Here is an 18,320-nt window from a genome sequence, read left to right as displayed (position 1 = left end):
AGAAAATTTCTCAGAAATTTACAAATGTGTCAAAGTAGTGGCGGGCTACCCATGAAATTTGTAAATATTGGCATGTGGAATCATTCTTCCTAGAGGTGAATTTGCTCATTTAATACGAACTAAAGCTCGTGAAAGTTTCCTGATGGAAAAAAAAAAAAGTTCCCTTCTTGTGAATGGCTACAGAGCCTAACAGCACTTTATCCTGTGAAAGGTTGGAATGAAGTGTATGAGTCAGGAGCTAACCCTGTGATCTGAGGCTTATTCAGAAGTTGATGCACCCTTCCGCTTTCAGTGCAGGAGTTTAGGATCAACCTAGTGAGGAAGAGAGAAGGGCCAGGACCCCTTGCAGCAGACTTTCCTAGAAGTGTAAACAGGATGAGGGGAATTACAGTCAGTAAAGCTTTGGGCCATTATGATTAGGAGGAAAGTATATATGCTTCAGAAGCCATCAGACTGGGGTTGAAATCCTAACTCTGCTACTTATTTCTTGTGGGGAAAAAAAAAAAAACTAAGTGGATAACAACTTCTCTGAATGTCATTTTCTCATTGGTATAATGAAACTAATTAAAACTACCCAATAAGGATTTCATGTGACAACAGATGTAAAGCCATAAAATAGCAGATCCTGGACATGGCAAATATTTGTTGCATCAGTGAATGTAGGAGAGAACTGAAACCCCATCAAGAATGAGAATCATCCCTCTGGCAAAATACAGAGTGGACCTAAGAACTTGACTTTAGCAATTAAATCTCAGTTCTGAGGTCAGACTGCTTGGGTTTGAATTCTGCCTCCACCTTTTATTATTCCTGTCACATCGGGCACGTTGCTTGACTTCTTAATCTCAGTTTCCTCATCTCTAACTGGGTGTACTAATAGTGTCTATTCTGTGGTGTTGTGATGGAGACTAAATTGAGATAATGAATGTAATGTAATAACCACTCAATAATATTAGCCATACATATGTGCTTCTTCACAGTAAGGCCAGAAAAGCATGATTCAGTGTGACTTTGTAGTCAAAGAGCATAATTTGGGATAGTCTTAGACTATCTAACTCTCAACCTTTCTTTGGATTGTACTTAGCTACATTATACAGATGCCTTTTATGAGTTCCAGTTGGTCACTGTTTTTATGTTCACATTGTCCATTCTTTGAAATGTACATTAGTAAAATAATTTATGCAAATTGAATATCTGAAACAGAAGTGTAAGTTGATTCTATGGTAAATCATAATCATTTCTTTGTCATGTGCATAGAAGGGTATAAGTGTTAATTGCTGGGACAATCTCATGTTTAAAATTGGCTCCACAGTGATTCACTTAACACCCCACACAAAGTAAATTGTCACCAGAAAAGGATAACTGGTCAACCCAATGTAAAATGGGTCTTCAGTCTCATGGTTTGCTTTATTAAAATTATAGCAGAATTAACAGGGATAAAAGTTTAGAAAAAGGGTAGCTGAACTTGAGGAGCAAAAAAACTATGACAATTTGTAGAATAAAGCAATAACTGAATGGGTCCAGACAGTGGCAGTTTTCTTAATTTTCACTTTTAAGCAGTGTCCAGTGCCAGTAGAAGCTAAGATGAGTGACACTTAGGGAAAAGAAAAACTTCCCCCTTGAATGTCTTTAAAATCTATAATAATAATATAATAATATAAAGTGCATCTGGGCCTTGCCTTCTGCTGCAGTTCTTGTCTGGCTCTCAGCCAGAACTGTCAGCCTACTCTGAGTGCTGATGATTCACATCCCAGCACTCTTTTATCTGAACGTTGCAGTGTCTTTTCTTTGTACTTTGGCAGTGATGTTACCTTGATGTTCAAAAATCTTTTAAAAGCAACACAGGCTTTCCTTGTATCTTGACAAATCGTTGTCTGTCAGTAATGAAGAAAAAGAAAACCTGGTTTCGCCATCACTGTAGATAGAAAGAAATAAATACTTGTGAGGGTTTCTTTTTTTTTTTTTTTTTTGCGGTACGCGGACCTCTCACTGTTGTGCCCTCTCCCATTGCGGAGCACAGGCTCCGGACGCACAGGCTCAGCAGCCATGGCTCACAGGCCCAGCGGGTCCGCGGCACATGGGAATCCTCCCTGACCGGGGCAAGAACCCATGTCCCTTCCATCGGCAGGCGGACTCTCAACCACTGCGCCATCAGGGAAGCCCTGTTTTCTTGTTTTTAAAAATTGTTATGTATTTTGAGATCCTCTAACTGAAGTGATCTGATCATCCTTCCTTATTTCTCTTGCATAAATCAACATGCTGCTTTTCAAAAGCACAGAGCAAGTGGAGTTTCTGGGGATCAGTTGATATTTGAGGACGGACAGAATTTAGGATTTTTATACGATTTCCTTTCTTCTGGGATTTTTAAAAAGGGAAACCTGGGGATTATTTTTATTTCTGCCATTGTTTAAAAAGTAATACTTTGTTACTTACCCACTTTAATATATCCTTATATATAGTAACAGTGCTTTATATTCACGTGTGCTTTTCATACATTTCCTCATCCGAGGCTTGAAGCAGCTGTGTGAGGTCAGCAAGGAAGATTCTCATTATTATTCTACTTAACATGTGAGGAAACTGAGGCTCAGGATGGCTTATGACTGTCCTACTCAACCAGCAGCAGATCTAGTTCTACTCACTGAAAATAAGTAGCTCTTCCACTTTTACCACGGTGTATTTCAGAACGAAATCTCGACTTTGTCAATGAATATTTAGCATCCAGAGCAAAGGTAGTATTCACAAAAACCTGTCAGAGGTCCCTGTTATGTGTAGGTGCTGCATTTTAAGGAGAACACTGGGAAACTAGAAGATGTGAAGAGAGTCAAAATACTAGTATGATGAGGAGTCCGGAAACTGTACGAGAAATAACCAAAGGAATCAGGATTTTCAAGTCTAGAGAAAGGAGGATACAGAGAGAGATACAGCTGACATCTCCAAATGTTTTATGTACTACCTGGTGGAAGAGGAATTAGATTTTCTCTGTGTAATTTCAGGCAGCAGAAGTAGGGTCACTGGATGGAAATTACACAGAAGTGGATTTATGCTCAATGTAAGAAGAAACTTGCTAACATTTAGAGATGTCCAAAGATAGAGTAGACTAGCTCACCGTCACTGGGAAGTGTTCTCCCTGAGACTGTCTGACTTGAAGATTTTATGACTTTATGGGCATTGTATTTCAGCAGTGACATAGTTTTGTGATGACCCTCCTAAGGGCTCAGAGAAGAATTTCCTCACCAGCTAAAAACAAAGGGGTTTTGTAGGCTTTTCCACTCTGATTTTAGAAAGTTGTGTACATAACAATTCCTGTTTCACACACCACTGGGTCCTGGGAAAAACTGGTCAGTTGATGGGGAAAGGCACATTAGTTAAAACAAATAAGCAAAACTTTTTTAAGATAAGAATTGAAGCAGACACTGTGATGTGGGCAGTGGTGTGTTTGTGTGCACACATTTTAACTCTTTCAGGATGAAGTGGCTGTGGTTTTGCTGTTTTCATCTGACTTCTTATTTTCTCTACTCCTCAGTCCAGCCCTAGAACACAACCTATGAAAGTGAAAGAAATGGGCAGAAAAGTCATTCGACCTAGATCGTTTCAGTTTAATAGGGAAAGGGCGAGGGCATCCAAATAGAGATTGGCTAAAACGAGTTTGTGACAAAAGCAGATTTACTAAGGGAAACACCTAACTAGGATCCTAAGTCTTGGTTCCAGATCTAGCTCAGTGGCTTATTGCTTCATCATTATGCCTTTGGGTTTTATTTTCCTTTAAGGTGGAAGTGTTGTTCTAGGAATTTTCTTTAAAACTTTTAAATTTTATGATTCTAATTCTCTCAATTTTATCACTCTAATTGTCCACAGTTGCATAGGAAATTAAGAATGGTCTCAGTTATAACAAAAACAATTCATTTATTCTTTAAATTCCCTACTCATTTATTCAAAAACATTTATTAAATGAAACACTATTTTAGAAATATGAAAACTCTGATTTTAACAATGAAAGGAAAACAGCAAATCAGTACCTTTAATACTTAAAATGAAAGTGAAGCGCTCCATTGGTAGGGTACTTTGAAACAATGGTAATAGAATTCCTCTGTAAAATGGCATGCTGTTATTTAGATTTGGAGCAGCAACGATTCAAACCATGCCTCAAATCATATGGCACCAAATAAAAATACTATAATAGATCTTTAGCCTGAGTGTTATTAATGGGTTCAACCACTGATTCCAAGCAGGAAGGCTTTCCTCTGTGAATAATCCTATCTTTTTCTTCTTCCAACAGATTCCAGAGGGGTGACTACCACATTGACGTCTGTATCAATGACTACCTGGATGTGTTCTGCCCTCACTATGAGGACTCAGTCCCAGAAGATAAGACTGAGCGTTATGTCCTCTACATGGTGAACTTTGATGGCTACAGTGCCTGCGACCATACTTCCAAAGGGTTCAAGAGATGGGAATGTAACCGGCCTCACTCTCCAAATGGACCACTGAAGTTCTCTGAAAAATTCCAGCTCTTCACACCCTTTTCCCTAGGATTTGAATTCAGACCAGGCCGGGAATATTTCTACATCTGTGAGTATACAGAGATTTATCATGTTGTAGGGCAGCTGCAAGAACCCAGACTGATTTTTTAGCCGTGTTTCAGAGAACTGCAGAGAGCTGGACTCTGCATTATAGATGTCTCCTTGTACATGCATATACATCAGGATCCCTAGATACATTAGCTGGGAATTGAGAGCACAAATTAGATTAAACACACAGTGCCTCTCCCCCTATGAAATTGCGTGTCAGCCTGTTCAGTGAACCACTGCTGACTTGTATTTCTTTTAAATGAAAATTGCTACCAAAGCTCAGGAAAAGAAAAAGAGATTCCTGAAAAAAGAATTAAAGGAAATAATTAAATTTACATAGCTTGGAGTCATTGGCTTTCTCATTCAGGTGTCAGCAATATCCTTTCAATCACCCACATTTTCAGTTGGAGAAAGCCAAAACGCCTGCAAATGTCAGCAAGCTGATGATAAATACTCTCTTTGCACCAAGGAGAAAAGACAATTATTAAGAGCAGCTGTGTCTTTAACCAGGAAAGAGTGTGAAGAAGTATCTTGGTTTTTTCTCCATCTTACACACCATCACTTCTTCAGGCATCATACTGGTCATGTATTCTAGGTAAATGCTTCTCAAACTTCACTGTGCACAGGTCACTTGGGGATCTTGTTATAATGCAGATTCTCATTCAGGGGGCCTGGGGTGGGGCCCCGAGATGTGGCATTTGGAAAGCTCCCCGGTGATGCCACTGCTGCTGTTCTGTGGGCCACAGTTGAGTTAGCAGGGTTATAAGAAATACCTAATTTAGGCAGCTTGCTGTGTATCTGGACTTGCCTTTAATTAGTATCATATATTTAAGCTATCTGGCCTTTCCCACGTGTTTTGACTGTCAACTGAAGGCATGAAATGTTAAAATACTTTGTTCAAAAGTACATTTGCTGACCAGCTTATCATGGCTCAGAAATTTGGGGGATGCAAGATGAAAAGACACTCCCTGTCCTCAAGGAGTGACTGTCTAGTGGGGAGCAGACATTTAAGTAGGCAGTGAAAATGGAAATAGACAGTTGCTGAATGCCGACGAGTGGCAGGGAGCCTTGGGAACGTAGGGGAGGTTGGACCTCACCTGCTTGGAAGAATCAGGAAGTGCAGAGCCTCCTAGTGTGCTGAGCTGCTCGTCACCTCCGCCTGCCAGGCAAACGAGATAAAGAACGTTCCTGGTTTTCTGATTCATTTCTTCAGTATCCCAGTGTCCTCCCCCACCTCTCTTCCCCCACATGTTTTAAGTCTACAAGGATTTCTAGCTCCTCTTCTTCTCCAGAAAACAGAGTTTTCTAATAAGCCGGATTTCCCCATCACAGGGGCACTCTCACTTATACTGGAATTGAATTTAAAAAGGAAATTGAACAGCACCAGTTTTATTATTTCAGTACATATTTCAGGCGTTAGTCATGAAAAAACATGTAAAAGTCTTGATAGTATCTCACGTTCGATCCATAAAATAAGAAAAGGAATATTGAGTCCCGTGGATGGAGGAAACACTAGCATACAGTGAATTCACATGTTCTCAGGCAGCAGGCTCTTGCCTTTTGCTGAATTTTTACTTTGTGAAAGAATCTCATTCAGCAAAGGAGAAAAAGGAAAAAAGGAAGACTTCAGCTGTGGGACAGAGACTCATTAATTGCCTAACTCTAAAATATCATACTGATGTAAGAGGAAATTATTGCCAGTTTCAAAATTTTCACATGGTTTCTCAGATTAACAAACAGCAACAAAAGCAAAAAGCAAAAATGAATAGAGGGCACTAAGATGGGAAACATAGTTGATTTCATGATTATTAGAAATTATAGAATCCATTGAGGTTCATAAGCAAGATGTTATTATTCAAATACACCCATAGTGCTTATGACTGGTTTTTCCTCATTTGTGATAAAATTCAATATTTCACTAAAAATCATTATGTGTCTTCTATAACATTCATTTATCGGAGTCATTTAACTGTCAAGGGCTCCTGTCAAAGTAATTGTTCAAAATGCTTCAAAATATCAAGAGCTTTTTGCTGTTCAGCTGAGTTTAACCTGAATTACTTCTTTTAATGAAAGGTAAAATAGCACAAAATTGGCAGCAAAAAGATGTTCATTTACAAGAAGCGCAGTGGCCTGGTCATCGGTTAAATTGAATTTTCAACCAGGTTTTAGAACCAGAAGAGCATCCTTCCCTGTCTTTTTAGGAGGGAAAGGGTTTCCTCTCTTCCTTTCACTGCTGAGAGTGGACACCTTACAGACATTTCATATACTGTGGTCATAATTAAACTAAAGGATTCTTAGGGGAGAATTGGCCCTCAGTTGAATTTTCCTCTTTCCTAATATGCGTGGAATGAACAAGATGATTGGGAAATGGCTCTTTTTGCACTCATTATTTTACATGGAGCCCCACCGCTGATCTCAGGAGCCAGCCTGACTGCCCACTTGTCAATTTTATAAAATGTCCTTACTAGGCCAGGGGTATATTTCAACTCCTCAAGGCCTTAAAATCTCTTCCAAGTTTTCCAAGAGAAAAATGAAAGTTATAGCCTTTTGACAGTCCTACTTCAAGGTGCCGGAGGAAGGCTTAAACTCAGGGGTGACTGCAGAGGACCGAAAGTCAGATACAAGCTTGAACTGCGGGGGGGGGGGGAATAGTTCATAACAGGAAGTCTACCTCATCACTTAGACTCAGGACACAAATCAGAGTGTTCTTATCAAGTTCTGCTTTATCTTCAATGAGCTTTATTTCCTTCTTAATTTCTCCAAATTATACAAAATTAAGAAAATACAGTAGTTGGAAATAATCTCATGAAGTTTCTTGTTTACATTAAAAATAAAATACCGTTCACGATTCTAGATCCTTTATTTGTCTCAAGGATGACTCTATGCTATGTCTTCCTTTCCTTGGGAACAAGCAGTGTACTAAGTTGTTGGGATCGCCGATTATAGGTCAGGCAAACTGAGCCCATCCTCTCAATCTGACAGATACTGTTTTTAATCTACAGGAGTTATTTTGGTAAGAGATTGGCATACTAAAATAACTAGAGAAGGTCGGTGGCTTTTCTACCAGTGATAGATTTGCAGAACTGCCCGTCAATAGATTATGGCAATAGTCATTTATATAGACTTCTAAGGCAAAGAGTTATTTTAGAAACTTCAAAAATGCTCATTTTAGAAATTATTCTCATAAACATTAACCTAATGAGGACATGTTTGAAAGAAGTATTGTGTAGTTATTTTTATTTTTTTAAATTAAAAAAATTTTTTTTTGTGGTACGTGGGCCTCTCACTGTTGTGGCCTCTCCCATTGCGGAGCACAGGCTCCGGACGCACAGGCTCAGCGGCCATGGCTCACGGGCCCAGCCGCTCTGCAGCATGTGGGATCTTCCCAGACCGGGGCACGAACCCGTGTCCCCTGCATCGGTAGGCGGATTCTCAACCACTGCGCCACCAGGGAAGCCCTGTGTAGTTATTTTTAAATCAGAAGAGGCAAAGGGGAATAAATAAGGGTGCCATAAGTTATCTTTGTAAGTTAGTAGAACTGCTGATTTTGAATGTCCTCTTCTGTAAAGTAAGGAAAACTGAGTCCTGGGCCCTTCTCTTGACCTAACGAGGTTATATGATTTTGGATAAATCATCTAATCTCTCTGGGTTTCTATTTCTACATCTGTAAAATAATGAGGTTGCAATAGATGATTTCAAACTTTCTTGGAGCTTTTTTATCATAGGGTCTGCACACTAGGGTAGAGTTAACATCTGTAAAATGGCCCAGCCCAAAGCCTTACTTAGTAGTAAGTAGATGTTCAATAAATGCCATTTAAAGGGATATTTTTAAGGAAAATGGAGAGTGGAGCAGCATATTAGAATTATTGAACTAGTTCTACATTGGCCACCTGGTCCACGCCACCATCATTCATTGTCTTGACTAGCGTGGCAGGCTCCTATCTGTTTCCCCTCCTCATGTCACGTCAAAGCCCTCCAGAGACTTCTTGTCTCACCAAGACAAAATCCAAAGTCTCTAACCTGGCAAACAAGGTCCTTTGAGACAAGTCCTCTTCTCCTTCCCACCCTCAGTCTCTTGGACTTCTCCTCCTACCATCTCTGCCTATTGTCTCTATTCTGGCCACCCTGTCCTCCTTGTTCATCATACCTGCCCAGCGCCCCCTGACATCAAGGCCTTGGTTCTTTATCTTCTCTCTGCCTGAGGTTTTCATTGGCCCAGGTATCCACATCCCTTGCTCTCACTTGCTTTAGGTTGGGCCAAAAAATGTCTTTATCTTGAGAGGCTCTTCTGACCTCCCTATATAAAGATAATATCTGTACCATTCTCTACACTCTTAACTCTGCTTTATTTTCACTCAAGCACTTATCACATTATATATTTATAGTGGTTTGTTCATGGCTATTTCTGCTGTATGCCCTCTATTATATTGTTTGGCATGTAGTAGATGATCAATAAATAAGGCTCACTAGTGTTTATGTGGCACTTATTCTGTTCCAGGCGCTGTTCTAAATACCCTGCTGTTCTCAAAACAGCACTGTGAGGTACTGTTCTTATTTCCCATTTTACAGGTGGACAAACTGAGGCACAGAAAAGTTAGGTAACTTGAAAAAAGTTCACACAAACAAGAAGTGCGTAGCTAATCTGAGAAGAAATCAAGTGAGTAAACAACTAAAAGGAAGTGAAGAGATAAGGTCCTAGGTCTTATATGCTTAAAAAGAAAAAATATATTTTGTATTAAAAAAAGATTAGAAATTATTAGCATTACTGTTTAGAGAATATTACTTTATAAACTCTACCGGAACCCCAAATCAGGTAGTGGAAGATACATTTTAAACACATTTTTACATTTTCAGCTCTCCAAAGGATACTCTTCCATCTCAACTGTATCTTCCCAGATGGTTGACCTTTTTAATACAATAACTGCAGAAAAGTTGTACTTTCAAAGAAATTCTTCTTAAATCCCCTGAATATTCAGCATCCAGACTAAATTATGATTGCACACTCGATTCAGGAAACGAGTGATTTTTAATGAGAGACCTACAATAAGGAAGACAGATGTCATTTTCTTAAAATGATACTAAAAAGGCAGAGAATTCTTCTAGCATTTGCCACATCTAAGGTATAGCTGATCTCCTTCAAAAGAAGATACTTGGAGTAAAGATAGTTTATAGCCATAGTGCTCAGATGGAATCCAGGAGTTTCTGGGAGATTATTAGGGAATACTCTTCCTAAGCTTATTGGCAAGTAAACTTGAATACCCATGATGCTTTAATTTTACTCCTTCATAATTGACATGGTGATGTAAGTATGGAGCTGGAAAATGTCCATTTCCTTTAAGTTAGAATCCTGAAGAATCTCATCAATGAAAAGAACTTTCAAGGAGCCTGAAGCTTTCTGCTCCAGTCTTTTTGGTATACATATTTTTTTAAATTAGAAAGAAAATCATGAGGACAGTTTATGTTTCTGTGGGCATCATTCTTCAGTGCATACTTGAATGTATGTGGTTAACTGCTAATTCTCTGCTTTGTGTACTTTAACTAAAATTTACAGTCTTAAACTGTGAAGTAATTTTAATATCTACTACACAGTTTTTAAAACTGACAAAATAAGAAACCTAAATTTTGAAGAGATATCTTATTGAAATGATCAAGATCAGCTTCAGAAACCATTTGATTGTATAAGATGGTTTCTGAGTATCCTTTAAGAAGTGTAAGAATACTCAGTAAATCCAGAGAATACTAATATAAAGAAAGTGCTTCACTTGCCAACGGGATATGTTCCAAAAGCTTATTTACAGGTGAGTTGTTTGGAACTTAGAGTGCAGTTTCTCACACAAGTGTTTCTAAAATCAGGCAAGCTCTCTATAATGTGGAAGATCTGCTTAACCATAATGTTGATTTAAAACTGTATACTTTAAGTGAAAAAAATAGTAGAAAACAGCACATAGAAGAGTTGTTGAGTATTTGTTGAATGAATAAATACTGTAATAGTAAACCAAATAGAAAAAGCAATTAAAATTTTTCTTAGATGATACTGTTTGAGACAAGCAGATAAATTAGAAGCATTAGGTTTTGCTGCACCCACTGCAGCAGTTCCCTAGTTTCTTAGTAACTTTTTTTTCTTCTTCTTCTTTTTTTGTGATACCCGGGCCTCTCACTGTTGTGGCCTCTCCCGTTGCGGAGCACAGGCTCCGGACGCGCAGGCTCAGTGGCCATGGCTCATGGGCCCAGCCGCTCCGCGGCATGTGGGATCTTCCCGGACTGGGGCACGAACCCGTATCCCCTGCATCGGCAGGCGGACGCTCAACCACTGCGCCACCAGGGAAGCCCCACTTAGTAACATTTTTTAATCATATGCTGGCGATTATATCAAAGGAGAGCGGGATACATTTCATCAAAGGAGAGAGTGGATCACGGTTTTTAAAAAAAAAGAAAAGGCACAGACTCTGGTAAATGCACCTTTGGGCTCAAATCCCTCACCTATACTCTTAATAGCTATGTGATTTTGGGTAACTTAACCTCACCAAGCCTCACTTTCTTCATCTGTAAAATGGGTATATAATAATATTTTATTATCACAATCTCTATTTCCAAGGCTCAATTGAAGAAATATTTTCAAAGGACCAATTGACTACCAAAAAGATAACTTCAATAAACGACATCCCCCAAATTTTGTACCCTTTGAACTTATGGCAACTTGAATAGCCCTGATTGATATTTTAGTTTAGTAAAAGAAAACCTCATAAATGCCTCATAAAAATTCACGTTTTAAGCTCATGCTCTATACTGTGAAGGAATATTATGCCAGTTTTACACATGCCTAAGGAAGTCTTCATCCCCCTTTAGATGTCTGGTTTTTCAGCAGCTTACTTTAGTAATCTACATTAAGAATTATTTTCGTCTTGACAGTTCACATGAATCTGCCTTTTTTCTGAGTTGTTCTTATTGAAATAGAAGAGTGTCAAAACAGCATATTTATTAAAGCAGGAGGTAATCTTTTTCATCTTTCATAGTCTTTTACTTTTGCAGGGGAGGTGACCTGTAAGTACAATGTACTTTCTTAAAATGAACGACTCAATATTTGCTTCAACGTGTGTGTGCATTTTGCTTTTATTATCGAAAAATGTTTTTGATTACTGGAGTCTTATTTTAGCATTAAAGGTTCTAGCACATACTTTCAGCTGAGAATCAAGGGGCTTATAACTGAAATTTCCAGGACTGTGATCAAATACTAATTCACCTCCTGCATTTTTTTAGGTATATAGAGTCAGAGCATGGTACTGAGTGATGCATATTTATATTAACAGAGAAGGGAGTTGAAGGGCAGTGTTAGGAAATTGACAAATTTTAATATTTTCTAAAGTGGAAAAGAATGAATATGGCACACACATCAAATAGTAATTGCTCAGATACAGAGTATATCTTAGTCGCCAAAATTTAGGGTTTTTCTTAAGTTTAAAAAAATTTTTAACAATGAAACAGTTTTTCTCTACTTAGACACTAGACATTTGTCTGGGATTATATCAGATTTCTGCCTGAAAATAGTCATTCTATTCCCTTCCTATACTTCCAGTGGTCTTTAGTGAACCTGCAAGAGTGCACCTTTTTATTTAAAGAATGAGTTTAGAGAATTGTGTCTGTTTCAAGTTGTCCGTTGCCATCTTTTAGGAAAGCTTGAATGGATTTCAAGGGCTCTTTAATGAAGGTTAAATAAAGAACATAAAAGAGGATATTTAGAGACTTCAGGATATTATTCTGTGTTAACTGTAGGTTTCTCTTATGAAAATGGTTGTTTATTGCCAGGTACCCTGTTAACCTTCTGAACGGGAAGGCTGGGCGTCAGCTCAGGCACGGCTGGAGCACAGACGCTTCACCGGGTGTGTTTCACAGAGTCGGAGTGAAATCAAAAGTGGAGGAGGCAATTAATAGGAACAAAGGATATTTTAAAACACTTTATTATTTTTAAAATTTGGGGCAGTATCATTTGATCAAGTAGGAAGAATTTTAAAAAGAAATGCATGCCCTATTAAATGACTAAAGGATGAGATACTGTTAAGAAGAATCAGAAATGAATGCTGGGTTTGTGAAAAAGGAAACCGGGGCAAACATCACTGCTTAATACATTCTGACTTTGGACCGTTCTTAAAGTTTGCAAAGGGAGCCTTAAAACCTATTGAATAATTGGGGCTTGCTGGCAATTCATGGTATTAGGCATAAGAAACAGAAGACTCATAAGAATTCTTCCCTTTGCTTGAATTTTTCAAAGGCTGCGACACTCAGATAAGAAGTTCAAAAACAAAATAATTTCTGTGTTCCTTTTAAGAGTTTAAAATGCTACATTACAAGATTGAGGGAACATGTAGAGTTCTGACCTCCTAAGGGAGAGGAAGGAATTATGTCACCTTTTGCTTCCTTTTACCCCCACTGAGACTAAATGCTGATGTGGAAACAAATGAAAGGACTGTTCTTTTTAATCCCTAAATGTCAGAAATGGCCACATGGCCCAGAGAAAAAACGCACCTGATTAATTGTGTAATTTTGCAGGGAAGCGGTAATTCTCAGCCTTATAAACAAGTAATGTACTAATTTGGTTTCAGAGTTAACTGAAAGCAGTTTAATGAGCTTCTGTATCATGTGTATGTGCAGTGTTACATAGAGCAGATGCCAGGAGAAATGGAAATAACATGCCAGTGACACTTGGAATAAGAGTGTTTATACTCCATTGACTTTGGGTTGTCAGCCTGCGATTCTCTGTGTTTCCCTTAGTAACTTATTAAGGCAACTGAACTCCAGTGTGATGATGTCTAAGTGTCATTTGTTGTAAATTAACACAAGCATGCACACATGAAATGCATAGTCAATCTTCAGAAAAAAAAATAGTATTTCCTCATATAGACAACCAAAATATTATCCATGAAGCATGCACACAGAGTGAAAGGTGACTGTCAACATTGAGCATGCTGGAAGAACAGTATTTTGGCCTTTCGTCAGAAGAAATACTATTTCTACAGATTTTCCCACTCATCTATTCGTGCTCTATTTTAACAGAATGGTCATGTAACTCAGTTTGAAAGTTGTCAGACAGCCTCACAGCAGGCTTATATTATCTACAGAGTTCTTTAGGAGGAAATATAAATCACCACAAATGAGACTTTTCACAGCCAGAGATATGTAGAAATTTGTGTCAGTGCTTTGCTGGCTTGCTAAAAAATATCTCTAGGCTCCAAAGCTCTCTCACAACTCATCCCCGCTCCCTACCCTTTTGGGAAGCAATTCTCAAAGCTTGAGATTTATGGTCCAGAGGGCTGATAGTGGCTATAAAGTTTTCTATTTTCTCTTTTCTTTAATATTAATGCAGAGAATGAGACATTATCATTCATTATTTTAGTTCATGAGTATCCTGTGGGCTTGAAATATGGTTTCTGGGGATATGGCTTACCTCTGTTTAATGGGGGAAATATGTGGACTTTGGCAACAGGCTTCTTTTCCATCAAATGTTTTTAGGCAGGTTGTAGAAGGTCCATGTTAGGAACAGAACTTTAATAAATGGGCTATATCCAGGTTTAGTTTTAAAATTTAAAGCTTTACAAAATATTAATTCGTCCTGAGCCCCAAAAGTAAAGTATCATGAATTGGAGAATAGCCAGCCAGTCTATTATTGTTAGAAATTGGAATTACAATATCTTTTTCATTTTACTATTTTCAGAGATGTGCAATATTTCTAACTAGTTTCATCTACATTAATGTTAGGTAAGTTTTAGTTTATAATTAGCACTCCCATTTATAGTCAAATCTTTAAAAACAATGTCTCTGAGTTATTAAGAAAGAATATATATTGTTTTTAATTTGAACCTGCCCAAATTTTAGTAGCTCCAATATTGGATTCTAATGTAAACTGACTTTTTCAGACTTATTTTTAACAAAAGTTTCTCAAAGTCAATTTTCTCCCTAAGTACATTATCACAGGCTCTGAGTAAAATATGAATTGATGAGGTTTCCCTGTATTGCTTTAACCGTTTCAGTGGGTCCTCAACCTTGAATTCAGAACTTCTTGCTCTATTGTAGGCCTCATTTTTAAGGAATAAATCTAAACAAGGAGAGTAAAAATAGACTCCAAATATATGACAGGTGATTTTTTTTTCTTTTTCTTTTTTTTTTTTTTTTTTTTTTTTTTTTTTTACTTTTAATAGATTGCTTAAAGGTCTTGCTATATACACCAGCAGGGACAGTTCAGTTCGGTCAATTTTGAGACCACGTAATGAATATTGTAATGATTTAAATAAAGGTCAGTTCAGAGTTTTTTGTTTTTTGTTTTTTTCATAAAAAAAAAAAAGAGAAGATTGCGTCGAGAGGAAGACAGTAAAGACGTGAAGTGCTGATTTGACAGGCAAGGTGGAATTCAGGTCTCAGGGCTTAGATACTATCCTAACTTTAGTGCCCATCCTGCATAGGGGAGTAAAAAAGCATCCTTTTGCTAAAGGCTTACTCATACATTGCCTGAAAACTGCTCCCCGTGATAATCATAATGATGTGATTTAGCATTTATTGCAAGTTTACTATGTGCCAGGCACTGTATCAAACACTCCACTTGTTTTAACTCATTGAATTCTCATCTGTGAGGTGGGTACTGTTATTATCCCCATTGTGTAGATGAGGAAACTGAGCCTGAGAGCAGTTAAGTAACTTGCCTGAGATCATGTAGTTTGCAGTGGAGTCAGAATTTGAACCCATGCAGTTTGACTCCAAGTCTAAACTTGTTATTCACTTATATCATAATAAATATTTTTTATAATACATATTTTAAAAGAAGTTGAAAGGAGAGAGATTTGAAGCACCCTTGGCAAGTGATTAGGTAAGTCCCACCTACACCCTGGATCTCAAGGCAGACCCAGCTCTAAAAATGGCTAATGTGATGTATAGAGGGATGTTTCATGTCAACCTATCCCTGAGACTCACATACTAGGATGTTTATGGATTTTTAAAACAAAGTAGAGCACTATTGAATGGTTTGTGGGGTCAGAAAATGATGACATAATAAAATGTGTCACTCACTCTCCCTGCTTCAGTTGGAATGAAGACATTTAATGATTAGCAAGACTATTGAAAATCTATGTCTCTTTGGTACCCTGAGTCATTTTTCAGAGGTTTAAATTTGATGAACAGATTAAGTAGCACATTGTAGGCATTGGTGGATATTACGCAAAGCCTGGTGACTGTCTCAACATCGCAGGTTGTTAACATGACACGCTGGGGATTGCCTGTTGCCTTCGCTCATCCTTAAGCAGCACAGCAGCTGCAATTACTGTTTCTATTATTATTAGTTGTACTTAATGTTGCTGTCATTATTTAAAATCCACGAGTTTTTCACAGACTTGGTTATTACACTTTTTTTCAAATTCAAGAAAAAGGAGTAGAGAGTCTACGAGAAGAGCCACTTTGAGAACTTAACAGCATTTGAAATCTTTAGAATGAGGTTCAGGAATCGCAGCAGCCGTGTGCAGCACCCAGATATTTTTTTTAACTTTTTATTTTGTATTGGAGTATAGTTGATTAACATTGTTGTGTTAGTTTCAGGTGTACAGCAAAGTGATTCAGTTATATACATGTATATACATGTATCTTTTTCAAATTCTTTTCCCCATTAGGTTGTTACAGAATATTGAGCAGCATTCCCTGTGCTATACAGCAGGTCATTGGGTTATCCATTTTAAATATAGCAGTGAGTCTGGGATTGACAAGCACCCAGATTTCGCACAGAAGGTGTCCTGGCTCTGATTCGTGAGGGTGGTTGACAGAGCTGGGGAAACTCCCGGCAGTCCTCCAGAGAACAGGCTTCACACAGCACATGGGGTTCCTCTCTCACCTGCCTCCCTCTCCGGATAAGGAAATCAGAACAGCAAGGACTGTGGGATCAATGACAAGACACGTCTGACTGGAATGGAAGGTATTTGGAAAATAAAACTGGATAGATTGAGCCAGACTGTTGAGGCCCATTACATCTGGTCTGAAGAATTAGAAACGTATCCAGCAGGCAACAGGGAGTAGTATGTTTCTGAAAGGGAAACTCATTTGGGCCTTATAACTACATTGAAATAATTAGTTTAGGGCTAGATGCAGGCTGGCTATCTAATAAAAGCTAGCAGGTAGTGAACACTTATCCATCCCACCTATTTACGTATGTTGTCTCATCCATACCTTATTTCAACTATGTGTTACGCACTATTATTGCTCCCATTTTACAGGTGAGGAAGCCAAAGCACAGACAGGTCAAATAACTTGTCTAAAATCACACTGTCCATGTGTGGTGATAGCCAGAGCTGAGCATTCCAACTTCAGCGTTCATGCTCTTAGCTCTTTTCCCTGAATGGCAAGTAATGTTTTGAAGCTTATTCCATAAATACTATCGGTACTTATGAAAACATTATTCTCATCTCAGAGATAGAAATACCCTTTACTTGAATTTCTATTGTTTCTATATTGCCTTCAGCTTCATTGCCATTGCTGCAGAGTTTTAGGGTGTTTTTTGTTTTGTTTTGTTTTGCGTAGGTTTTTATGATGTTTCTGTCAAGTGAAATTGCTAAATCAATAACATTTGCTGGATTGTTAATCAAACAGCTGAATTTCTGGCCTTTTGATATGATGTGTTAGTTTATTAAAGCCCATTTTAGAAGATTTATTGTAGTTATTTCCTAAAATATTTATATTAAAAATGCTATACAAATCCATCTGTTAAACTTTACTTGGGCTGTCAGTACTTGTACTTCATTAAATTTGTAGAAAATCTACAGTGGCTATAGAAGGATATACTTCAGTATTATGTATTATTTTCTCATTAGTCAACCCTTCAGTTCTCACTGAGCTGTGTTTACCCATCAGGCCAATGTAGCAGACACCATAGGGCAACAATAGAAAGTACTCGATGTAATGTTTTTCCTCCGGGAGCTCATAGTCCAATATGAGAAAAATGTATCCATGAAAATGAAAGCAAAAAAAGGAGTAAATCACAAGATTGACACTGTCCATAAAAAGAAGATTGCGTCAAAAGGAAGACACTAAAGATGTGAAGTGCTGATTTGACAGGCAAGGTGGAATTCAGGTCTCAGGGCTTAAGATACTGTCCTAACTTTAGTGACCCACCTGCATAGGGGGGTAAAAATGCAGATTCTTGGAACCCTCTTCCAGAAAGTCTGACTCATTCAATGTTATTAGATTGCAGTCGGGAATTTCATTTTGAACAAGCCTTCGAGAAATTTCCCCTGAAGGTGACTTTGTGCCACACTTTGGGAACATTGGCTTAAAGTGGGAGTAGATGGGTCAGAATTCAAGACATAGAAGAAGCGGGTATTGGAGGATTTGAGTGAATGGAACAGCAGCATCAGTGTTGAGAAAAGGCAGTCTTTGTTATATGAATGTTTAAACCGGGGAACTCTGGTCAGAGAGAGACCATGCTAGTCCTAGTCTACGATAAAGACTAAGATAAACTAAGATTCTGGGAGTCAGCTCGCTCACCAGGGTCATAACAAATTTTTCCTCTGCCTCACAAAACAAACTGTCTCATTTGCTTCATCTGTAAATAAGATACAATTTCACCAGGCTGCTGCAAACAAGAACTAGGTAACCCTTTGGGGGGTTTTGTATTTCTTATACAACTATAAAAATTTTTGTTATAAAATGAGTTCCTTTCACAAAGTGGTAGACTTTGTTAAGTGAGGATAAGAATCAGAAAGCCACATAAAAATAGAGAGGAAACAGGTA

At 38.1% G+C, this 18,320-nt stretch overlaps 1 protein-coding gene across 2 annotated transcripts in view; it reads left to right on the top strand.

Annotated features, from left to right (window-relative positions):
• EFNA5 (ephrin A5) overlaps window positions 1-18,320 on the top strand; it is a 284,025-nt gene that overhangs the window by 231,370 nt on the left and 34,335 nt on the right. For both annotated transcript variants that reach the window (XM_059063247.2, XM_059063245.2), the window contains exon 2: window positions 4,274-4,566. In XM_059063247.2, coding sequence (XP_058919230.1) covers window positions 4,274-4,566 — 293 coding nt within the window. The remainder of the gene's footprint in view (window positions 1-4,273; window positions 4,567-18,320) is intronic.

The sequence above is a fragment of the Kogia breviceps genome, chromosome 4, assembly GCF_026419965.1.
Source record: "Kogia breviceps isolate mKogBre1 chromosome 4, mKogBre1 haplotype 1, whole genome shotgun sequence".
NCBI lineage: Eukaryota > Metazoa > Chordata > Mammalia > Artiodactyla > Physeteridae > Kogia > Kogia breviceps.
The sequence above is the reverse complement of the archived record's forward strand: the minus strand, read 5'-3'. Positions and strand labels throughout refer to the sequence as shown.